Source organism: Neolamprologus brichardi, chromosome 15 (genome assembly GCF_056152115.1).
Source record: "Neolamprologus brichardi isolate AB-2024 chromosome 15, ASM5615211v1, whole genome shotgun sequence".
In the NCBI taxonomy this organism is placed as follows: Eukaryota; Metazoa; Chordata; class Actinopteri; order Cichliformes; family Cichlidae; genus Neolamprologus; species Neolamprologus brichardi.
Genome location: NC_142118.1, coordinates 12971005 through 12997180, shown reverse-complemented (window position 1 = coordinate 12997180; position 26176 = coordinate 12971005). Strand labels below are relative to the sequence as shown.

Below are 26176 nucleotides of genomic sequence, written 5' to 3'. Positions count from 1 at the left end.
GAAATTGTGTGTAAAAATGTAAAAATACATCATATAAAAAGATGTTTCCATAGAGTTTCGAGCATGGGCTGTGCTCCTTCTGTGGTTTGGTCATTCACTTCTTCTTTTTTTTTTATCTCTGTCATGCTGCATTGTTGAGATTTGATCTTTAACGCACGCACACATTCAAATACACTGTACATTAAATTAAAAAAATAAAATAAAACAACAACAACAACTGCTCTAATGCGCTTTCAGCAATAAGTTCCTCTTATTTGAAAGAGCGAGGATAGCAAGCACTTCAGCAAGTCTTAACATTAAATGCCTTCAAAAACAAAATAAAGCCACACTCTTTGGTATGGAAATATACCAAAAAAAGTTGCTTGTCTACTTAGAGCTTTTAAAAACACACACGCTAGTTTGATATAATCGTACAAAGTTATTTGATTTGTCAGAACATTAAGATACAACTCCAAAGCGACTCAACTTGAATTGTGTGAGGAGTCGACTTCAGATAAGCTCTTTTCACATTCAGTATGGTCAGAGAAGAGTTGTTAGGTCACAAATAAGTGCCACTAAAGCCATGCTTGGGATTCAAGTTATACCAAAAGCAGCACTCTTATTCTCTCTCTCTCTCTCTCTCTCTCTCTCTCTCTCTCTCTCTCCTTTTTTTTGTTTCAGTGAGTTTGAAGCAGCAGCAGCAGCAGCAGTGATGTCACCTCATCCCAAAGAGGACTGCGCATTAACCTGGCTGGTGCTGGCTAACAAATGGTAGGCACAGATGGAAGAGGAACAGGTGGTTCAATCTTACTGTAACACGGCTGGGAGAGCAAACAGCTTGACATTCATTTTTCAAGAAGGATAGTTAGTGAGGTATTAAATAAATAAGATACAAAGATAGTACAATGGTCTGGTACTACACCTGTAACAAAACGGTGAGCTTTTGTGCTGTATCAAAGGCGATTTCTGAGAATCTGATTTAGCAAATATGGGAAAATATGGAGTTTGGGGTTTTTTTAAACTTCAGTTTGATTTGTCATGAATCCAAATGGTTAAATAGAGAGAGAGTTTTCACACACCAACAAAGCATCCCATGCAATATACACCTATAGATCAGAGCTAATTCCTTATAAATGCATTACTTAAAGTTAATAGAATTTTAATTATATCTTGTGACTTTATATATATATATATATATATATATATATATATATATATATATATATATATATATATATATATATATATATATATATATACATATATATATATATATATACATATATATATATATATACATATATATATATATATATATATTAATGACTTATACTATAATTTATAAACTGTAATGTTATTTTCAACTAATTATGCCACAACCAAAATGGAAATCTAATGATCAATTCATTACTTTGAATCTAAACTATGATCTAGATGGATTATATGATGTCTTATATAGACTGTGTCTATCTATGATAATAGGAAACATAAGGGTTAATAATGTTGACTCACACCTGAGGAAGAGGTGCTTCAGTCTGACAGTTTTGCTTTCTGTTCGAGCATGCGTAACACGCACAGGACACGCGCTTTCTCTCAGCCTTGCACATGTTTGACGTCTGACAATCAGTTGGTCCGGTCTATATCATATAAGAGGTATGCATGTATGTATGTGAGTGTTTAAGAAGTATAGAGTGTGATCTAGCAGCTGGCTGTCTTTTTTAAAAAAAATTCCCTCTGGGATCCATAAAGTTTCCCTAAAGATCTTTAGAAGCCAAGCTAACGGTCCTGCGGGTCTGGATTATCGCTTAGAGGGTCTTGAGGTCTTCTTCTAATCCTTCTTAAGATGAGCTACTGTGTGTGCTAAAAGGATGCATCATGATTTTTCAGAATGATTAGGCCTACAGGATATTTTGTGGCTTTAAATCTGCAAGATAGTCGTGTAGAGAAAAAGCATTCATAATGGCCAACACTTAGGTCCAAGGGTACAAAGGCAAAAACAATCATCAAGACTAGACTTATACAGTGTTTTTTGTTTTTTTTCTCACTCTCGTGCTGCAGAGACTGAAACAAGAGTAATCCCCTGCAGTCACCATTCCAGCCGTGGTTGCCATAGCTGCACCAAATGACTGCAAGTCAGTCACACACATTCTTGCCCATTACGTACCCCACTGATCGTTGCCATAGCTGCGCTGGTTAGAAATTGTAAAAAAAAAAAAAACAACAACAACAAAAAAACAAACAATAAAAGTAAAGAAATAAAGACCTCCCATTTTTCACAGGTGTGAGGTAGATGAGGGGAGCTTCAGGTAACCTTGATTGAGAGGAGACATGAGGTGTCAGAGGCTAGCGGTGAAAGATTCACCCCTATGGACTATTTCAGGATTTCCTCCACCTCTGGGTCCGAGAGCCACGTTGTGTATGGGGCTCCTCGGGGGAAGAGGAGGAGCCCTCCAGAGGAGACGAGCCAGAGCGCTCCTCTTCCTCTGGGAGAGAGAGGTAAGGCCCGGTCCCTGGGCTAGAGGCCGAGGTAGACGCATGTTGGTCCTGAGAGCCTGTGGCGGGCGCCAGCGCCTTGTGGGGACACTGAGCCACCATGTGCGTGATGCTCTGGCAGTAGTGGCATTTCTTTGGCTGGGGGGGCAGGCCACACTCCTTGGCATGGTGATCCAGACCTCCACAGTTATAACAGCTGCAGGGGACAGAGGAGAAAAGAACAGAAAGCATGAACAGGATCTTTGTTTTTAGCTTTTCCTTTTCTTTTTCTTAAAACAGAAAACAGACTTTGTAGTTCTGAATCTGCAAGCACTTTGCGGCTAAAATACAGTTAGATCCATAATTTGTTGGACAAAGACACAACTGTATAGGAGTTATAGCAGTTGTTACAGCCTTCCATTTGCAAAGGCCCAAAGATAATTAGAGAAACTAGAATAATTTTAAATAGAAGGACTGTTTTTGACAATCCTTTGCAGATGGCAGTCCTGAAGCCTAGAACTCAATGACATCACCAAAGGCTGTGTGTCTTCCCTTGAGATGCTCTGCTAGGTTTGTTCGCGGCTCTTTCTGCATTCACGTTTGTTTTCAGTAAGTGAAAAGCATGTTCAGTTAGGTTGAGATCAGGTGACTAACTTGGCCACTGAAGAATACGCCATTTCTTAGCATAGGGAAAGTCTTGGTTTGCAGTATTCGATGGAGCGCTAACCATTTGCACTTTGAAGCGCTCTCCAATCAGTTTAGCAACATTTGGCTAATTTTAAACAAAGACTATAGTTCTGTAAATGTCACAATTCATCCTGCTACTTCTATCAGTGGTCACATCATCAGTAAACACTAGTGGTTGGTAGCCATACATGCTCATGCCATAATATTTCCTTCCTCATGTCTGGCAAGGATCATGGTATGCTTCATATCATGAGCTGTTCTCTCCTTTCTCCATACGTTTCTCTTTCCATCATTATGACACAAGCTAGTCTTGTTTTCAAGAATCTTTTTTTTTTTTTAGAACTGCAGGCTCGTTAAGGTGTTTTCTTGTAATGTCTAATCTGGCCTCTGTAATTACCCTCATGAAGGCATCTCTTGATTGTAGACTTCGGCACAGTGTTAGATGTTGTGAGGTTGTTTTCTTTCACTATGAAAGTAATTCTGTCTTTGTGCACATTAGTTGTCTCCTTTGGTTTTTCCGATCTTTTGATGTTGCTGAATTGCCCGGTGCTTTCATTTGTTTTTAGAATATTTGGGACTTGTGATTTATTTTTGTTTTTAAACCTAATATGTCGTCCCTCACTTGCACTGACATTTCTCTGTGCCTCGCATTTAAAATCACAGTGAAAAATATAAATTCAACACATGGAACCAACTTCAGATATGTCTGCTTTATTGGTCATGAAATAATGAAGCAACAGATCTGACCTGGACATTAAAATGCTTTATTTTTAAACAATTAATACATGTTATATATAATAATTTAAATAACAAATGGGAGTATTTTTAATTAAAATACTGAAATTCTTAAGCAGTTAATGCAAACTTTTTTTGAACCCCTTGAATTAAAGCTGAAAACTGCTGAAAACACACTTGATTGATTTAAAAAGGCAAAACTACAACAAATTATGGCCCTACTAATAACTATCATTTCTAACATGGTAATTATAATAATAATAACAATAAGAAGAAGAAGAAGAAGAATTTTTAAAAAAAAAGAATAAAGATTTTATTTCACTCTTGTCCATCATCGGCACTACGGAGTAGAAATGTCGGCTCCAACTAAAATTCCCCACTAGATGGGAGTGTTGTATATGATTTTGGTGTGGTGTGGCCGCTGTGGCATGTCAAACTGCATTATATTATTATCTCTGAAAAGAATACCAGCAATGAAATGGCAACAATAAAAGCCTGAAGAGAAATTAGGCCAAAATGTTAGCCCGTCATGATGCCATCAGTTCTCTTTGCACTGCATTAAATAATAAATATTTTTTGTCATATTTTCTTTCTTTTTTTTTTAAGGCTTTATGTCATACAAGTCACCGTTCAGGTTTTTAATAATGTCCTGGTGTAAAAAGCTTAATATCTCTTGGGCAATGAAGTCTAGAACAAATGATTCTGGATGCATCAGTTTGTGTTAAATTTCTACTGCAGCAGTGCAAAACTCAACCGCTTATCATTATGAAATAACTGCTTACTGCACACATTTTAAGGTGCATCCGATTTGATTACCAATTAACAAAATAAGAATCGACAAGTAGACCCAACTGCAAATTGCTGCCACTAAATAAGAAATTGAACCATGACAGCCTTTTCTACGCAACCAGATAAATTATCTTTACTTAACCTGTGTTCTTTGCATCCAATAAAATAACAACTTGCTGTTTGAATTAACTAAGAAAAAAATAATGCAATGTTTAATTGTTTAATTGTTTAAATGTTTAATTGTGTAAAAGTATTATTTTTCTACAATAAATAAACCATAAAGAATATAATAGAGACTACAGATAAGACTGCTACCTCACTAAAAGCTGTGACATTAATTAAGAAAGACTTAAAGGTAGGTTTTAAGAGGTAATTAGTAAGTGTCCTCAAAACCTGGATTCATACAAGTACAGTGATCTGATAAATTAATTTGTGCAATTAAATAATTATATTTATATACTAATTATAGTTCAAATCCCAAGGTAGCATGAAAATCCATGAATTTATTGGAGAATTTAGGTTTTAACGTTTAAAATATTCACTCATGTAATTCAGTTTTCTTGTATGTCTCAGGTCATGCACTCATTTAGTGTAATAAAAGCACAGTTTGATCTCAGCTAATTTGATTCAAATGCATGCAACACAAAGAGAAAACATTGATAGACTAAATTTCATATCAAACTGGGAAAAACCTGGATGAAGACAAAACAGCTCAAAATATTTGGATGTCCTTTAAGTTTAATATTGAAGAATGTTTTTATCACAGATTAAGACTAATGAGCTTTAAATGCTAATGGCAATTTTTTTTCAGGGAAATGGTTACAGATGAGTGCTTAATTAGTTTAAAGAAAACAGCTGATGAACATTTCTCAACAATTACTGTTAAACATCGACTTCTCTGCTAATTTCTGTTTGATAAAAAAATCAGTGCTGTCATCACTAAAGTTTTTAGCCACTATTTCCACAACCGATGAATTGTTTACTCAATTTTTAAACTGAACAGTTTTACAGAACGTGATCTGAGCAGCTCTAGAGAAAAGAAAGAAATGATCCGTTGCATAGCAGAATAACCCGCAGCGTAACCCACCAGTAGCTGCTCCCACTGACCAGCATTCACAAAGACAGAAACACACATCTACCTGCCATCACTGAATCCAAAACCACCTTGCTACCACATTAGCAGAAGACAGACACTTGACCTAACACTGGATCAATTATCCAAAATAAGCTGAATTATTCAGCTGTGTAAACCAATCAGGGAGCCTTCTCTGTCAGATACAGTTTCTTCCTTTCTAACAAATGCTTTTCTTTACCACTATTAAAAAAAACAAAAAAAAAACACGATAGTGCTGCATTGGAGCACTGAAGCAACAGTGATGCAGCAACATAAAGGGTGCCAGCGCTACACTTTCTCATGTAAATGTAGCCTTGAAATCATGTGATACCTTCCCACAACAGATACAGTACTTAGACTCTACCTGGCAGGATTTGCCGCACATCAAATGAGGGCACTTTCTTTCAGTAGGAGGACAGGAGGACTCTGCTTAGCGTTTTCAAGGCACTCCCTATGGCTCCCTCTGCAGATTTTAGCAAAGCTCCCTTCAGGATTCCACTGAGGACAAAACAATTGATTTGGCTACCGCTGCATTGAGATGCATATAGGTCCAATCTACCCCCATGCTAATATAGTCTCTAATGTAAAAGCTGGCAAATTGATTTAAAATAGCGGCAATGGCAAGCGAAGTGCCCTATTCAATTCCTTATTATGGTGCACAATAACCATAGCAACAGGCATGTACCGAGGCAGATTGAATAGATTTAATCTATAATCTCAGCCCACTCAGAAGCCACTCACTGCGGGTAGCTGTACATATAGAATATGTTTCCTGTTGCTACAGCGTATTCTTGCTTTCTCAAAGCTAGCCACAGGCACCTACACGCATTCACGTATTTCACATTTTCAGGAAAACCATGCATATGTGTGACTACATTCATGCAGACGCAAAACATACACATACATTTTTTTTTTGTTTCAAAAATGAATAAAAACCTACCGGTCTCCCTTTGGTTTGCGTTTCTGCAATGGGACCTTCCCTTTGGGTCTCCTCTCACTGCCTGCACAGGGTCCCCCACCAGGTCCGGTCACCCGCAGAGACTCTAGGCCCTTAGAGGACTTCTTATAGGTGAACTCCACCTGCTCACCCTCCTTTAAGCTGCGGAAGCCCTCCATCACTAGTTTGCTCTGTTGGAAGAATAAAAAAGGGCAATTATCCCTTTAAAAGAGGCAGATGCTTATTGCCAAATGCAAGACACACGAGTGTGTAGGTAGGATAACGCCTTGTGTGTTATAAGCTAGAGTATCCAACACGTTAGGGCTCATGTTTGTTGAAATTTCTTTAATTTTAATGTCAAAGAATTTGTTTCCCTTAGGTTAAAATATTATAATTTCAAGCCTATACAAAAATAAATCTTTAAAGGTTCATTTGTAGGATGTTAGATTTTGTAAGAGCAAAACTGTTCCAGGAAAATGTAAATCTGATTCTTTTATAATAGTAAGCCACGTCACTGAATAAGGTAGCTCATTAAAGGCAACTGAAAGATCTCTATTATGTTAGCTTTAAAGGCTTTTTATACAGCAGTATCAGGGTGTGTTTTACCTTTGTTGGTTATATTGAATATTTTTTAACCCCAGATGATTCATGGAAACTGACAAAGGCTATTATACTTTAATAGCCTTCAGTATGCAGCTAGACATAAAGACAGCCCCCTTCTTAGGCAGAAAATGCAGTCTTTCAGTGAAAATGGATTAGTTCCTCTTTCTGTCTGCATAAGATAAAGCATTAATGTTACGCAAGCCCACACCCATTAGGTTAAATCTACACATTGAGCAGTTGCCAGATATATTATTACGTCTGCACACAAAAAGCTTTCCAATCAACTCCTTTTATTTCCACATAGCTCAAGAATCAACATTTACTTTATTAACACGGGCAAGTCCACAAGGTGGGCTTTTACACACATGCAGCGAACACAACAAGTATTAGCAGACAATGAACATCGAGAGGCAAATACATTACTTCAAACATGGTGGATTGACTATATGTGGTTTGTACCAACTGCCGTGAAGGTTGCTCCACAGAGCGACTTATCTCACATGATATGTCCTTGGTTTACTCTCTTTATCTACTTTTCGCAGAGACACCACTTCCTTTTCTGTAGGCTTAAAAGACAAGAATGTTACACCTATACAATCTTTTTTTTTTTTTAAAGCATCCACCATCCATCTTATCTACATGATCGGAAATATTGATTTAGTTACTACATAACCACTGGACAATGATTTATGTCTTGTTGATCGCACAGCGCGGACGGCTGATAGGCACAGAATCCGTGACCTTCATGAATCGCAGCAAGCCCTGCGGCTCTTATAGGTAAACACACGCCCACATGGGCATGCAGTGTGCAGAGCAAACCTACTACCTACTATACATCAAGACCTATAAATAACACACAGGCTATCTGTAAAAGCAGTGCATGCTGTAGAGTCAGATATGTAGGAGACAAAGGAAGAGAAAGGCACAAATGATCAGATGATATAGATGTGAAACTATAGAAGAAGGAGAGAAATTGTGCACAGCAGCATTTTTCTGCAACGACTGAGGTTACAGGAAGCTGAAGGCGCTCTATAGGTGGTTTGTAGATAGAGATGAAAACCTAAGAGAGAGGAAAGACGTACAGAGGATGTGGGAATTAATTACAAACTAAGAATAGTGCTTGAACTCACTGCACTCGGATAATTGTCCATGTGAAAACCACTGTACAATAAATGACCACTGGGATACCACGTGGATTAAATGGAAGTGAAACGAAATACATTTAATATGTCTCTGCTTCCTTCAGGAAAACAAGTATGAAAAAAAAAAGGAAAACATTTAACCTTGTTTCACACAGCGAAAAAACTTCAAAACCTACTGCAAACACAAAGAATATCTAAATGTAAGAATATGCAATCAAATACATTTTCTTGGGATCTGTTAGTTAGCCTTTAAAAATTCAGGTAACACAAACTGTCATTATTACAACACCCAGTTATTCAAAAATCTTTTAAAAAATGCTTAATGAAATGTATTCTAAAGACACTCAACATATCACAATACTCGGTAAATGAGGGTCACGCCAAGACTTTCTTAGGATTAAAGAAAAACTTTCAAATAGATAAGAAAAAATAAAATATCCACTCTACATTAAATAAGTCAGTTTATGTTCGTTTTTTCTGTTTTTAAAGTAATTTTTATGCATTTTTAAAAAATTTATATATATATAATTTAGACAATTTAAGTAAGTTGCATTTTTTTTATATTTTCCCTTTTCTTATCTTTACCTCCCTTTACTTGAACTTTATTCCTTAAAAGAATGATATCGAAGACAAACTTTGATATCATGAAAAAAAACTAACTTCAGTTTCAAATAATAAAGGTTATTAGTTGTTGTTTTGTTTTTGTTTTTAGTTTTTTGTTTTTTTTTGAATTGGTATTTTTACAACTTATAGTTCAGTACAAAAAAAGTTTTAGAAAGCCATCAAATTTCTTAAACTTCAACAATGCTGATATATAATTATGTTATTTCCCTGCGTTTTAATCGTTTTTTTCATTAGAGATTTTTGGATTTAGATTTCTTTCATATATATTAAACACAAATTAGTACATATGAAACATAAACTTTTACCAAAAAGCTATTAATCTGGATTCCAAAGGCCTCTATCACAATGAGCAATAATACACATTTTTTTGCTTTACTTTTTTTATATAATAAAACAATAAATAGGTTTTCAGTTTAATCCTCAGAAAATATAGATATATACACGGAAGAGTTGTGACTTCATATTTAACCTTTTTAAACAATTCTTTCTTTTTTTCCCACATTTTAACATTTCAACAATTTATTCGAAAGAGATTAATCGCCTGTTTTTAGCATTAAAAGCAAAATGTCCAAAATTCACTCATTCATTCTTCCTCTGATGTCCTGCTTGATTCCCCCACTGCAGTAAGTGAGTTACAGCCAAGGCCACTCTGCTTCTAGTCGATTGGTGATGGAAGACTCATCCATTTTGGCCATTCAGCTATTGGATTTGGCTTTGAGGAATAGATGAGAATCAGGGAATGGAAATGAGCAAGAGGAAAGATTATGCACCACAGATGCAAAAAAGGAAGTAACACAGAAAGGACGGTGAGGAGAGTCACAAACTAAGCAAGCAGCTTCATGATCAATCTCAGAACATTATGTTACAAAATAATAATAGTAATAATGTTAAGATTCCATATTCATTAACTTATTCTTTTATCAAAGTTCTCTGCTCATACCAGCAAAAGAATCAACCAAACGAGAAGCTACAGCCGAGCTATACCCTGGTCATTCAAATGGAAACGCCAATTGATTTTATAATTACCATCATTAGACCATCTGAATGGCTAAAAGGCATTTGTTCAGCAGATATCAGTAAAAAGACAACAAAAGGTTGTGCCCATCCCCCATGAAACACAATATATTCAGAATAATGATAAATAAACATCAGCTAGTCTCTAGACTATGGCACACGAGCCCTTCCTCTTCCTCTCCTGTCTTCAGTCCAGAAGCAGCTTGTCTCTCCAGGTCAAAGTTGAGTGGTTTGTCTCAGCACTCTACCCCCCCCCCCCCCCCCCCCCCCCCCTCTCCAACTCACTCAATTCCCACAATGCACCAGTGAGGAAACCACACATCCCCTTTTGTTCTGTAGAAATGCAGGAAAACACACATAGACACACACACACACTAAAATCTCCTCCATATAGGTTATGGCATCATGTTTGTGTCAGATACGTTCTGACGCGTTCACTCGCAACAGCTCAGTCTCTGCAATTACGTAATAAACTGCAGCATATGGATCTGTATATACATGTGTGCCTCCGAGCTGCTCTATGCATGTGTAAGCGTGTGTGTGTGAGAAAACTTCGCAAATCAGAACCTGCAACCTGAGTCCCCTCCTCTCAAGTGACCTGGCGGGTGTCCTGACCCGTTTCAGTTTACGCAAAGAGGTCAGGAGAGGGCACGGCTAAGGTGAGGGAATGAAAGAATGCCAAGCAGAACGAAAAAGAGAGAAGGAGAGCAAGAGAGACTCTAACACAAAATGGGGGAGTGGCTTAGCACAGGGAGGTGGATATGGGTGGGAATCTGGAGGAAGAGGAGGACAAGGGTGGGGGGTGGGGGTTCATGGAACTACCTCCACCGCATTCTGTTCAGCTCCAATGGAGGAGCAACTCCTCATCAGTGGCTGGAATTGGGGGAGGCCAGGAACAAAACCACCATTTGATCAGGAACCCCACAGGTCAGCAGGAGAAATCCTGAGGTCAGTGGTATAACCATCGTAGCACCACCCCCAGCCTGCTGGGAAGACCACACCACCACTCTGTGCTTAAACTTAAGAGTCACCAGCAGCCAGCACCATGCCTTAAACGGAAGAAACCTATCCAACAAAAGGATCGAAAGATACTCTAAAAGGGCTTGATTATGCTTGCAAGCTTCCTTATGTGTAATAAATATCTTTAGGTCTTCATGCATGTTACCGTACATATATATATATGTGTGTGTGTGTGTGTGTGTGTGTGTGTGTGTGTGTGTGTGTAGGAAAGAGCCCGAGATCAATATCGACACTGACATCCTAGATAGAAATAGCCCTCCTTTTCATCAGCCGGCCCTCGTCATCACCAGACCCAGCAATCAATACAGGAAGCTGTAATGTGAGGGGATGGGGAAGCAAGAGAGAGGAGAGCCACCATCCTCCACCAGCCTCTCTCCGAGGCGACCACCAGCTATGGAATGGCTAATTATGGGATGTCTTAAATCAGAGGTGGAGAAGGGCATTGTGCTCGTTTCTAAGAGGAACGGGAATGTGCAGAGGTGAGTGAGTAGAGGGAGATGGTGGTCAACATGTGGCTTGGTGTCACTGAGTAGCTTTTAATACACAGGAAATGCTAAGTGGATAAAGCTGGGCTAGATCACCTCAGATGGACATAACCCAACAGGATATATATAAACCAAAGAAGAAAGGGAGAGGAAACACACACACACACACACACACACACATACACAAACATGCCAGTGAAAACCACCAACAGAGCCGCTCTTATGTCGGTGACACCGCAGCCCTCCTCAACACATTGTCATTAGTGGCTCTGACCTTTGAACCTCGCCCAGCCCCCATCAAACAGTTAAAAGCCTTCATGTTTCCCCTGCTTCAAATTAACAACATCCAACACCCCCGATTATGACTGGGCCAAATATTTGATCTGGGGAAGGAAGCACTAGATCATCCTGGTACATTTATCAGCATGAGAGGGGGAAATGAACCTCACTGAGGTGACTGGTGATAAAGCACACAGCCTGCTAATAACTGCACCCATTCAAAACAGAAACAGTCCAGTGTCACTGCAAAGATTCACTGCCAGCCATTTAAAGAGGTGTCACTTTCACAGAAGAACAAATGATGGAATATATCATAAATTTAAAATGACAGAAATCATTTTTAAAAGGTTTGAATTTTTCACGTTTTCTTTTAGGAAAAATGATGGATCAATGCAAACCTTTCAAACCTTACACGTGTACATTGGTAGTGCATACAATTTGAGTTACAATCATTATTTAATTGGTTTTACAGTTGAATCTATTTACAGAGGCAAAAAACAGCAGCTGTCTTTTTTTTTCTTTGTATGCTTTGGCACTGAACTCACCCAATCTAACAAAGTAGACAGATGATGATGTAATGCGTGACAAACATGACACAAAAATGAGTGCTGGTTATTAGCTCGGATCTGATGAATTCTAACATGAATACAAAGAGATGAACATGAGATAAATGTAGTCAGATGTTTAATTGAGGGATTTTATACATTTTATTTACTATAATAGCTCTAATCTTTATCTAATTCATTATCTTTATTTTTTTTATTTGAGCCTTTGCAACAACTGTGTTTTTACATATAAATTGCTTTCATCTGTCTCTCTAGCAATTTTTAATAGAAATTTGACTATAGATTATCGCAAATTAAAACTCATGCCACACACTGTTTCAGAAAAATCTCTCCAAAAGAAAAGCTTTTAAACGTCTGTTTACACATGTTGTGTCTAAATCTAACTTTTCTCTATCCTTCGGAAATGTAACAGTTGTTTTATTAATTAACTAGGTCTTTGATGATTATTATTTTTTTCCTTTTTGATGCTTTTCTTTGTCATTTTTAGGACAAAATGATCAATGGAAAAACAAACTGCTAATAAATAAAAACAAATTACAGACTGTAGCCCTTAAAATCTATCAAGCATTGCATAGAAGAACTGAGCAGCCAAGAACATTAAATATTAAAGAAAGAACTAGAAAGAGCCTCCTGGAATTTTTCATTCCTGGTAATTAAAAAAAAATAGATTAATTAAATGCTTAAATCCTTAATCAGCTCATACTGACATGACCAGCGGAACTGCTGCTCTTTTTTTATTGTAGCCCGTCTGTGTCTACTCCATCACCCTTCCAATTACCAATCAAACATCCGCTATATGCGGCCAGCTCCTCAAAAGGAAGTCACATGACTTGTCTTTCTTCTTCTTTTGCTTTATTTGATGTAAAGACGGGAAGGGTGGCGGTGGCGGTGGTGTGGGTGAGTGGAGTGGTGTGGCTGCAGGAGACACAAAGCCTGATACTGGCTATCTGCAGGCAGAGATGGGTGGGGCCTGCATGCCAAACGGTGACACGGACCAGAGGTTAATCTCACTAGGGGCCCACTTTAACCTCACTACACAAAACACACACACACTCTCTCTCTCTCTCTCGAGTGCGCACATGCATGATCAAAAACCTAGAACATTTTACAACGGATCACACGTAGGCATCGACAACCTGGTGGCCGAAAGCAGAAAGTAAGAAGTGCTCACACACACACATTCGTAAGGGATTCATAAACTCATGGGGTTTCAGGAGAATAGCAACAGCAAACTGTTCAACATTTCAAACTGATTACCGACAAAGGGCAGGCAGCACCCCCAACCCACTAAACCCCTCGCCTACCCTCTTGCCTTTTTGTCTTTAAGAAATTCCTCTTTTTAAAGAATGCCCAAGGAGAGACAACCCCCCCCCCCCCCCCCCCCCCCAAACACACACACACAGACACACACACATAGTAAAAAACACTCAGCCCAGGTAGAGAAGTGGTTGACACACAGAGATAATGTAATAGTGGAATCACTAAGGAGAGAGTGAAGATGCTTAATTACTCTCTCACACCTTCCGAAAGGAAGCGATCAGATAGGAGCCGTGATGAAGAGGCCTCCCAGGAAGAGGCCTCGTGCTCTGGGGGGTGGGGGGGCTCACACTAACTCTCTCTCTCTCACACACACACACAAGCGCAATCACACCCTCCCTCCTTTACCTCCCGCTCCACCACTCGCTCGTCTTTTTCCAACCTCTCACTCATGTTTTCCTCTTGGACTACCGCCGTCCCCAGCCCAGCACCCCCACCCCTCACCCACACTTTTTTTTTTCCCACATCCCTCCTCTTTCCCTCTCTTAAGGAAACTCCTCCTCTCTTCCCCCCTTCCTCCTGCTCCCTCTTCCCCTCCCTATCTTTCTTACCTCAGCTTTTATCATGCGGATAGGGTCAGTGTTGTGCAAGAATAAATCGGCATTCTTTCTGATAGTTTTATTTCGACAACGACCCTTTTACCACAAACGTGTAAAATAATTCATAACCTTTGTTTTCAGTTGGTTTGATTGTGAGCTTGCCACTGATTAAAAATGACAAAAATGCATCCTAAAACAATTATTATGGCTTTAAGACTTTTAAATAATTGTCTACTTAAGATATAACAGGCCAGATCTGTATTCAATATTTCCAAATTTGAACATTTCTTTTAAACCTGGAAATAACATCAGTATATTCAATTGGCTCCAGGCTGCTAGCAGAGAGACAGAGAGGGTGGAACAATCAGAGAGAACAAGTGACCGATTTAATACGAATGCACGAGTGTGAATCATTCCAAAGAAATCACGGGGTTGTTTGCATTTATTATGACAGCGTGTTTATGAATGCACGATGTCTTCCCCTTTGTGCTAAATGACAGTCGTGTCACTGTGAGCGCGTACAGCTGCCAGAAACACTGGGACACAAATGATCGAGTGTAAACATATGATTCACTGAATGCTATAATTTAACAAAAAGCTATATTAGGAACAATTTGGTCCCTACCACCCTCCCAAAATATGAAAAAGACAAATGAATTGTTACAGAGCAGCTCTGCAAACATTTTCATCTATACACCGCCATCATCACAGTACCTAGTGAGCCTTTCTTGCATTGTGGATCTAAAAATTTTCCCTATGTAAAGCAACAATATACCGCACAAGCCTTTTCTGCCTTATAGGCTACAAACTACTGAGACACACAGTGTTTTGTTAGACTCCTGCTCAGCTCTTAAGACTGTTTCCCAGAGCACACCTTTATTCACCCTTGATGGCCTGATCCACTCCTAAAACATCTCTGAGCAGCAGGGAAGACAGGAGTCTGGAGTGTATGGACAGATGCAGTGCTTTCAGTCGATGAAGCCACAATGTGAACGTATCAATCAAAATCTGATAACATAGTGCTGTAGTCATCCACTTTCCCGAGCTTGGGCTTGTTTCATGCAGCCGCAGTAAGAGCGCATGAAAACATCCTCATACATGTAAATGTTAACAAAGAAATGTAGAAATACATGTCAGGCTATATTATTACGTGCATATGGAGATGCACATGAAGCAAAGCTCAACATATTGTTGTTATTCACTGAATATTTTTTGCACTTTACTCCAGGATTTTAATGCAGATATTTTTATAACTCTCGATTATCACGCTTATAGCCAAACTAAATGCACTAAACAACCAGCTTTACCGCTGTCAGAATTCAATGGCAGTGAACACATTTGGTCAATCAAATACTGCGGACAATTTGAAATGTACATATATATTTATTTATTTTTATTTGTATTTATTTATTTATTTTTCCATATAAACTGAGCTGAATGCAGCATAGCTCAGAGAGATGGAAACTACCTTGCTGGTGCAGAACACACTCAAATGCCATTCAAAAAAGACATTGGATAGCAAACCATGTGAAACTGTGGTCCCGCTTTCTATTTTTAGACTGGCATGAAGCTTGGAAAAAAAAACATACTGTAAGTGTTTGAGTTACATTATATATATATTTTTTACCTAAATAAACTAATGCCTTTATGCAACTATAATCCATATTTCCCAGTGCTACTAATTTGTCTTATAGTAATCAGTGGAGTCATCTTTTCTACAATGAAGTGAGAGAGTGTGTCAAATGAAATGGCAACAAAAATGCCTCTCTTCGTCATCTGTCGTTTCTCGAGAATTTTAAAGGCACTTTATAGGACCGTAAAAAGGGCGATTTAATGGAGGGAAAGAGGAGCTAAAACAAGGGAGGACTTCACTGCTCTTTGTTTTCTGTAGCAGTCAAAAACAAGGCCTCTGAAATGAACTCCATGCACAATAAATCAGCAGTACACGCGGAGGGAGTGGGAGGGGGACACACAGGCTTCACGTCACCATTCGGTATGAAAGTAAAAGGATGTTTCTATAAACTGCACATACGGTTCAAGTACATCAAGCAAACAACAGCACTGGGCAAAAATCCACCTTCCCAGAACAGAACCCAGCAGTGAGTTAAAAAAAAAAAAAAACACGGTCTCCGACATGTTAGCTGGCTGGATATCAAGCAAGCTCTGCTGTCCATTACAGGGCCAAGTGTGAAACTAACCGTGTCATATCCACACGACATTTCTTTCCTTTCCCTTCACAGAGGAAAGAAAAGGGAGAGCTAAACGCATGGCCTCAGAGGAAAACTTTGTGTGTGTGTGTGTGTGTGTGTGTGTGTGTGTGTGTGTGTGTGTTGTGTGTGTGTGTGTGTGTGTGTGTGTCGTTTGTTTGTTTTTGGTTTGGTTTTTCCTGTCCCTTAAGCATGTGGACAGCATGTTGTTACACAGTAACGTGTCGGGCAAGGCGAAACATCCGGATGATACAGTGTAACTATCGCTGTGAAGAAGAATTAAAAAGGGCCCGAGGACAGCAAGATGGGATCTGAGGTAACAGTAGCATTTTTTGGGCAGAGGAAATAAAAAGTATTCAATCATTCGTCGCTTTTCCACGCTTCTTTTTTTTTCAAAGAAAGGAAAATCCGGATGAGGCCAATGCCCACCACATCACCACGACGCAGACGCGTATTCCTCGGTGCTTGTGTGTACGTTTTCATCAACTTACTTGGTGGACGAAAACATCCAGAGGGGGGTCAACGGGGCTCCCTTCGCTGTTGGTCATTGAGATAAATCCAAATCCCATCCGGACGTTGAACCATTTGCAGAAGCCCGATCCCGACAGGACCTGAGGTCGAGTGCGGTCCTCCTCCTGCTCGGCGGACTTGGCGGGGTCTTCTCCGCCACCTTTACCCGACCCTCCTGTAGAACGAGCGGGCAGTACAAGAGGCGAGTTAGAACATTTTGTTTGTGCTCGCAGACACGCCGCTCAACACTCACCGCCCTGCGTGCATACACGTTTATATAAGTTTAATGGGCTTTGTTGCGTAAAAAAAAAAGACAAGAAATAAAGAAAACTTCTCCAAGAAGCGTGAGGGGAATCCCCTCCACTTCAAGTACAGGCTATGCGAAGTTCAGGGCCGGTAGAAATTTCCTATACTATTTTTCACATGTCACATAAGCGAAGAGGGACGCGTGGTGCTGTGAGCCGATGTGCGTCAACCGGACCTTCCCTCAACCAAAAAAAGGGGGAAAAAGTTGTTACTCCATGACAGATGAATGCCTCTGATTCGTGCACAGGCATGCTCAGTGGTGTAACTTGTGGAGGGTTTTTCTCGTGCATCTACAGCCCGCTCCTGATGTGGAGTTGCATGCTATAAGGGGAGGAAAAAAAGGGCAGGTGTACACATGGTTCCTCGAGCTTTACTACTGGCTTGAAAAGCATATACGCTCTAACAGTGGATCTATCTTAATGCTGCCAGACGTGGTTAGATGTGGTGCTCGGCAGTGTGGCGGTTCAGGCTTTATTTTTTTATTTTTGAATTTTTTTATTGAGGTTTGGAACAATAATCACGCTGCACCTTGCCTCCTTCTCCCTTCTCGCGCGAGCTCACGTGGAGCAAATATATATATATATATATAACAACAACAAAAAACTAAGAGCAGAAAATAGAAAATAATTGCAGAATAACCTTCGGCCATGTTTCCCCGCGGACCCTCTGCGCCCAAGTTGCAATAGAGAAGCTTCCTCTGCGAAAACGGGCTGCGGTAGTCACCATTAATCCGACATCCTCGATCCCATCGGTCACCAGTTTAGCTCGCATGGTACGGCGTGCTTTCTGCCTTTTGATATTTTTGTCATGTCTTTCTCTCTTCCCTTCAATCCCTTCCTCACTCACACCACCTCTGTAGCCTACTGCTCTACCCCTCTCTCTCTCTCTCGGTCGCTGCCTCTCTTACTCCCTCTCTCGCTCTCGTCTTCGCTCTCATTCGCTCTCGAGCTGGCTGTGCCCGTTCCCGTAGTGAGAACACGTGACTTTGTCAATTACATGCTTTCTTGCTTCTCATTTCTGTCCCAAGATTCAAAGAGTAAAATGGGTGTGTGTTGGGGGGGGGGGGGGGGGGGGTAGAGAGAAACTGGTCTCGGAACCATCAACAGCACGCGCCCAATAGTTGTGTAGATCATAAAACAACCCACGTCCACTGTGGGAAGCTGCAAGCTGTAACGTGTGCTATATGATATGCTATGCGCTGCAGTGCACTGCTTGCAATGTGTTTTGTTGAGGTCCTGTATCAAAAGGGGTTGGTGTAGCTACATAAAGCTATTATGCACTGAGATTAGATTAGATGATTGGATGGGATTAAATTACATTTTAATGAACTCTGCGGAATAATAGGGTGGCCATGACAACAGCAAAAACACACAAAAAAAAAACAAGGAAATAATGAATCAACCAATTACAATCAAAAGCAAATGATGAAGTTAGACCCCTAATGGGTGTAGCTGATTAACCTACAGATTTGCAGGCTTGTTTTCATAGATCTTCCCATCATCACGTGGAAGTACAGCAGTGTGTCCTGTGTGGCTTTTGTTTGTTTTTTTACTTTGAGTATTTTGACTCATAAAAATTAAGTAAATTCAAAGAAAATCATACATGTTTAAAATATGTTAGTCTACTGTTGGTTTGTTTAGACCTCCATAGGGTGACAAAAATGGTGTTAAACGGGTAAAAATTCACACATAACGCATCACTTAACAAACAAAATTCATCTAAAAAATGTTTCTTAATTTATTGTATTTTACTGCTTGTTTTTTGTCGATTTCTATTACTGTTTGCTTGTTTGAATCTCTTCTCCAGACTATTACCAAAGCCAAACTCTAAAAGATTTTCAAGACAGGGTTAACTTTTCTACATTTTATACAAAGTAAACACAGCACCATTAAAATACGTAAGCTTATTACAGCCTTTGTTTGCATTGCACAGTTCACTTCAGACTTTCACACAGTGTATATTCAAAAGGGTGAAATGCAGCTGTGGCTTTAACAGAAATAACATCCAACTATGCTAAGAAACCTAAACCTGTTTTGCTGGAAACTAGAACTTGTGAATTTTACAAAACACAGTGCAAATGATCATTTCCCACTTTCATGCATGGACATGTGTTTGTGCTCATGCTCCTAACCCACAACCAGTTACCTCCCAGTATCATAGTGGGCACCAGAGGAGAGCTGAACTCACAGCTTTGGAATGTGACTGGAAAACTGACAGAAAGCAAAGCAGATATTTGTAAGTCTTGAGCCTCGTTTGTCATGAGGATACGTTCCTTACCAAGATTAGTTCTGTCTGTTTCTTTTTCTTTTTGAGTGGGGGAGGGTCATTTCTTTTTGTTTTGTTTTTTGTTTATTTTATTTTTTTTTTGGGGGGGGGGGGGGGGTAGAAATGCTTTTAGAAATGCTATGAAGCTGTCAGTAAAGTTTGGAGCTGAAATTGTTAAGTCTTGTTTGTCCTTCTTCTTCTTACAAAACACTTTTATTCAAACTTAAAGAGATTTTTGTGGCATTACTAAGCTTCCTTAAAGAGAACTTTAACACAGGTGGCTTGTATCAGTTCAATATGTTTTTTTTAAATGGTACTGTTAAAACACAGTATGTTTAAAACCACAAAACAAACACAAAAGCTGGACTAAATCAAGTTTGAGCACATTTAAATTCCATTACACGTCTTACTTCCTATTCTGGACATGGTTTACATCCAACAGCATAGATCACTTAAGAGAAGAATAGCCCACGGAGCAGATCAACAACAAGAACAAGCCCATTGAGAAACTTTCCATCTTATCTCACTTCTGCCTTGGTGGGACGTTTCTCGAGGGGTTATTCGCGAGTATGAGGAAAGAGGAAAAACACGTTGGAGGAATGAAACAACAACAAGCCTGTCTCCACCCACCAACGCTCAAGAGCCCACCCTCCGGAATTCGCAAGCTTTGCCCCTACCCCCAATCCGTCCAACCCAGCCCCCGCGCACAAGGCCTGTTTTTGAAGATGCTTGTAGTGGAGGCCTCCTCAGCAGCCATAGAATTACTGTGTGGGTCACAGGATTGGATACCACTGTCAGATGTTATCCACTCATTCATATCCTGACAGGACCTTTCTGATTAGGACAAGTCAGCGGAAAATACCGCAGTGCAGCTTACCGAAGTGTGCAAAAGAATGACAAGGAATGATTTAGATATGGGAGGCTCTGGTGTGCCTGTCGGTCAAAAGAGGGAACTGAAAGAGCAAAATGGTTGTTAGTGAAGATTTTATGGTGTGCTTTAAACCTGTAAAAAACAAATTGATTCATGAAATGCTTGTGAAACAGCCTTAGCGATTGTAATGGTACAGAGGCACAGAAAAACCTGTGAAAGTAAAGCTTTGCTGATGTTCTAAGTAGTTTGTTTTCATAATCGACATAAACTAATTCGAATTCTTCACATATAGTTGGTTTTCAACTGGTTTTTAAACCTATGTCCATCTCTTTTATACGTCTCTTTATGCAGATTTATGATTTATGAAAATTCAGATTTTTCTCAGTTTGATCGGTTGCCTTCAAGCTTCAGCAGAAGAAAGTTCTCATCATTTGACAGCATGACAAAACAAAACAAACAACAACAAAGTTCCTACATCTGAAAAAGTGACATGGCCTAACTTCAAAAACTGTGTTTCTTTGCATTAGATGTTTGTTTTATAGCTGCCACAGATCCACAGTCACGCCTTTTGTTTGCACTTATGCAACAAGATAAGACTGTTTTGAAACCTCTTTTACTTTCAAACCTTTCCATTATATTTGTGGCGATAAAAAAAAGAGAACAACACTTTTCAACTGAGACTTTTTAAAGACATCTGCGAACTGACATATTTTGAAGACGTATATTTTTCTTTTCTTTTTGAAGATTGTTTTTAAGCCGAACATAAAACTTGTAACAATCTCTGTACTAGTTGTTTTGTCATGCTACAGAATAAGATTCATTTTTCACACTCATTTACATTTATATAAGGATCTGTACTTTTTCCACTTCTATCCATGAAGATGAGCATTGAAAATATTTCACATATTAAGTTCTACAAAAGGATCTTCGTGTCACATCTGTAATATTGCTAGCAAACGATCTGTTTCTGAAATGAGCCGAGCAGCTCCTTGTTTGCAGATGACCTTCGTTTTAAAACCGACATCACTGTTTGTGTTTTTTTTAGTTTAATATCATTTCTTATGATATGATCTAATTTTAGTACCTCCCTACATGTGAAAAAAGAGAACTGACACTGATAAAGAAGAAACTTTTTATGTGAATGTTTGGGGGGGAAAAAAAGGTTGAAGAGCTAATTCTTATGTAACAAAAATACATTTTTAAGACAAAGCAACTGCATTTTTTTTTTCATTTATTATTTGTTTGAATGCAAAGCAGGAGCAACACTTTAACCCATTTGTATGTCTTTTTACTCTCTCTATTTCCATAGCTGTTTCCATACATGCTGTATCTTTATATCGATCTAATCCTCACCTGTTCTGTGGAGCGCTTTGTTGAACTGCCCGATTTTTAAGATGTGTGATTAGCTGAATAGTTTTTATTCTTTCATCACAACTAGCGATGAGAGGGGTGATGTAAAAATTTGCCTCATATAAAAATAAGCTGTTCTGGAGAAGTGCATCTAAGGTTTTTGTTCCAATTTGAATGTCACAATAGTCTCTGTGAGACAATGCAACATCATACAAATGAGGCTTCATTTATTTTTCAGTACAGTCCAATTCAATATGGTAGTGTTGATATATGATGTTCAGCACTACAAGTACAAATTTATCATGAGAGCAGAAAAAAAACTGTCATAACATGAATCTCTGTAAGGCCTGCAATAATTTCAGGTGTAGAATTGAGAAGCTGTGTCTTGGGTTTGTTTTATTTGGCTTATTGATAAGATTTGCATAGATATATTTAATAAAACAAATGTAATATTTTTAATGGATTAGCCTTGTTTTATTTATTGTTCTTGTTGCTTTATTTTCTCAGTTAATAGCTCTAATCAGTAGAAAGAAATGTGTGCATCCAAGCTGCAAACTATAGGATCTTAAGAGCATTTTGTTTTCTTTTTTAAATAAAGAGAGAATTTTTTCATTTAATTGTGTTTTGGGGGTTTAGTGAAAACCAAGTGGAAGTCACATACCAGTACATATTCTGTTTAAATGTGTCTTTTATAAGCCATCTTTTAAAACCTGTTCAAATGTTAATTAATCTGTATTGCTCTTTATTTTTAAGCCTGCAAGGAAAGATCAGTGCAGTGGCGATTTAGATCTTCAGTTGTCTTAGATGAACTATATATTTATGAGCACATGCAGATTCCTGAGTTGTTTGAATACCAACTTTCTGTGCAGTCTTTGAACTCCCTCTCCCCAGCTAACCTCACCCAACCCCCACTCTTCACCAAGTAGGCTCCCAGAGGAAACTTGCATTTTACCCTGCATTGCTGTCAATGCAGTTCAAAGGGTTCATTGAGTCCCTCTCTCTTTTCTCTTTTTCTTTTTTTGTGAGGAGGGGGTTGTTTTTTGTCGTTTACCTCATGCATTCCAGCTACCAATCCTTCACTTTTCCCTATCGTTTACAAGGATGGATAAACAGTGTTGGCAGAGCGGGGTCATCTCCCCTCAGGGTTATTTTTAGGACCTGAAGACTACATGCTTATGGAGTGTTTTAAGAGAAGAAAAAAAAACACGCCAAGAAATGACGTTTTTTTTCTAATTTTTTTTTTTTTAAATCTAGTTTCAAATTCGAAGCACAGCTCACTTTAATTTCCATCCCTGGATGTTGGTGACTCTCTGCAGACAAAGAAGAATTGATATTTTTTTTCTCATCCATTCATCGAATATTTTCCTCTGCTTTCTTCACAGATTTCGTTAACAAATATTTAGAGTCAACGAAAAAAAATATTCACACAGCACAGAAAAGCACACGCGTATTGTGTGGTTCGTACTTGACCACAGGGGCAACTCAAAAACTTTCCCTTCGTTTTTCATGCTTCAGTTCGTAAAATACGATTTTTTAAAAGCCCCGTTCCATTTAAATTAGGATTGGATATTTGTTCACTGGAGGCATTTTAGGGCGACTTTCAATTTGATACACTTCCAACAGCCATTTTTTTTTTTTTTGTTTTACCTTTTGGTCTCAGGAGATGAATTTCCCGTTTACTTCTGAGGGAGGAAGAGAAAGAAAAGCGACGAAAGTAAACTTTATGGGCGGTAAATCACGTAGTGGTAGTCTAACCATCCGGCCAAGGCTCCTGCACCGGGAGTAAACAGGGTGAAAATATCTGAATGAAATATCAGTGACGTCACAGAGAGCGCGAGGAGAGGGGGGAGGTTAGAGAAGAAGCGCTTGTACCGCTGGTGCGCCAAAAACTGCGCACAATGGGGCCACGCATCTATATCGCATTCTTCCAATTTATTTTTGGATTATTTTGTCGTGTTGTTCTGCGGGGCTTCAGCGGGTCAGTATGACTGTTTTTTCTTGCTCCTGGATTCACTGAACCTTCTGAAGTTTTAGTCAAACAAATAGAGAAGCTGAGCATCCACCCACAATGTAATCGATAGATCTGCTATAACAACGCTAATACTCCTTAAATATCATAATATACAGCTTAAAGTGGTTAACAGAGATCCCGTGATGATGGATCTCGTTTGTTTAATTGCTGTTTTTCCGGTTTCCCCCGTGTATTGGGGATAGTTCCCTTTAAAGACTTCCAGTTGTAGTTATACAAATAACTGTGTAATGCGTAATTTCCCTTAAAACAAAACGATAAGCAATCTTTTGGGCGCATTTGTGCGCATCTTTAGCGTCAAATCGGTTTTGATTACGTTTGATTAAAGAACCAATCCATCAAGTCTTCACGGTGGGTAACGTCGGTCATTTCAGGTCAGGGAATGGTAGTGGGGGGGTTTCAGCACATAGGTGAGCCAGTCTCAATCAAGGCTTTTCTTGAGGAGGGTGGATTTAAGCTGGAGGAAATAGGGGAAAATGTTGGTAAAATTTAGCGCACTCACCTGTAAAAGAGGTAGAGGAGGAAGTGGACATGCTTCCTTTTTTCTCTCCCTCTCTCGCCGTGAATGAATGAGAAGGCACAGGCAGACCAAGCGTTTCTCCCGGTGTTCCTTTGATAGAGCAAATGTAGGGTGAAGTAGAGATCAGCCTGCTGGACATCAGGTCTCCCGACGCTCTAGTTTGAGTTACATGTTTCATCTGACTTTAACCTGCATGGCGCATGAAGCCAAGTGACCGTCTGGAATCAAAGAGATTTTCCATGGATGAATATTTTATAGTGACTCTGTAACATAAGCTGCAGCAGCGTGAGAGACAGACTGATTTGTTTTAAACTGAACCAACAGATTCCTGTGAGGCTGTGGCACAGATCCGAAAAAAACATCCTCTGAACTGCTCCAAAGGTGATTTTTCTCTCTCTCACTTCATTTCCCAACTTCTCACAAAAGGCTGCTCAAGCTCAAAGACACTGACGGCTCAATCTCATATCTACCCTCCACAAGCCAGGTCTAAAAATTGAATTAGTGCTAGCATTTTAGCTGCAAATGTGAGGCTGCAAATGTGAGGTTTCCCCATAAACAAGTCTTCCAGTAGAAAAGATGCAGATGCGTCGTTGGTATGCGAGATCTTCTGAGCTTTATCACTGCTCTTCTAACCATGCGGCATCTATGACCTCCCCCCAACATGCTCCCAACCATCCCCACCTCTCTCCCTCTCTTTCTCTTGTTGATGAAGATCCATACTTAACATCCCCCACCCAGCCCGTTTAAAAGACCTACCCACCACTCAGTAAACTCAGATTACTTTTCCTTACAAGATTACCATAAATATTCACTCCAATCACCCGTGAAGCGATCATACAGAAGACACCCCAAAGTTATTATTAGCCTATAATGTATCCTCTCCTTCAGCAACCCCAAACTTTCCTCACTGATCTGATGTCTGCTGTTGACTCTTTCAGCTTCATATCCTTGTTGAATAGCGCATCTGGGCTGGTTCCAGATCAGCGACTGGTAACTGAGAAGTGGGGGGTGGGATTGAATAAATAGCGCCATCCATCGGTTTGATAAAGTCAGTCAACTTCACTATTATTAATGTACCTCACACTGAGAGAGAAAAAAAATGATAGATAGATAGATAGATAGATAGATAGATAGATAGATAGATAGATAGATAGATAGATAGATAAGCTACATTCGCAACTATTAAATGATTATATGTGATTATAAGCGTTAATGCTTATAATCACAGGTGTGTGTTCATCGGGCGCGTTATAATGTCTTCGAATGTGTCAGCCAATCAGAAATGAGGATCTTTTTCACCGCTTTCACTAGACATAAGTTGATAAGATTATTGCCACATGTGATGGTTATTTCCACCTAAAGCCAACTTATAATAGGATGTTTTAACATAATATTATAATGTAGGTCATGCATGGGCTAATCCTATAAACCACTTTCTTTGTGTGTGATGTCCCGCCAGCTTCAGCACAGACAAGTGAAACAGTGAGGGTGTTTTTTTCTTTTGTGAAGTTTACCACTAGGATCAGTTCACTGACACACCAGTCTACATGTAGGCAGGCAGCAGGATTTCACGGGGTTTTATGCGCCATCTGGTGGTCCAGTATCCTCTGATTTCCCACGCGGGTGTATTTGGACGCGTGCGCATTCAATCTAAATTGGCTGGGAGGTGATTAAAAGGGGGGGGGGGGGGGGGGGGGGGCAAACCTTAGATGAGGCATTGAGTGCTGACAAAGTTATTTGTAACGACTGGGATTTATTTATTTTTTTAACATTTTTGATAAATGGAAGCTGGAGCTGGAACAGATGTTAAAGTATT

General features: G+C 39.3%; 1 protein-coding gene across 2 annotated transcripts; it reads right to left on the bottom strand.

Moving 5' to 3' along the window:
- Positions 1-1279: 1279 nt before the first annotated feature.
- Positions 1280-24714, bottom strand: lin28b (lin-28 homolog B (C. elegans)). 2 transcript variants are annotated; one of them, XM_035908501.2, is made up of 4 exons: positions 24343-24714; positions 17001-17194; positions 6717-6904; positions 1280-2668 (listed from the first exon to the last, which is right to left on the bottom strand). In XM_035908501.2, the coding sequence occupies exons 1-4, from the start codon at positions 24536-24538 to the stop codon at positions 2356-2358; spliced, it is 891 nt and encodes a 296-aa protein (XP_035764394.1). In that variant the 5' UTR covers positions 24539-24714; the 3' UTR covers positions 1280-2355. The 2 variants fall into 2 exon arrangements, with proteins under 2 accessions (XP_035764394.1, XP_006792579.1); XM_006792516.3 differs by lacking the exon at positions 24343-24714 and adding an exon at positions 17965-18244.
- Positions 24715-26176: the final 1462 nt, after the last annotated feature.

Excerpts from the sequence above, each read along its gene's own strand:
- lin28b (XM_035908501.2), bottom strand. The coding sequence starts at position 24,538 with ATGAAACATGTAACTCAAACTAGAGCGTCGGGAGACCTGATGTCCAGC. Across the intron at positions 6,905-17,000 it reads TGGATGTTTTCGTCCACCAA|AGCAAACTAGTGATGGAGGG; the intron begins GTAAGTTGATGA and ends TTCTTCCAACAG. Across the intron at positions 2,669-6,716 it reads CGCAAACCAAAGGGAGACCG|CTGTTATAACTGTGGAGGTC; the intron begins GTAGGTTTTTAT and ends TGTCCCCTGCAG.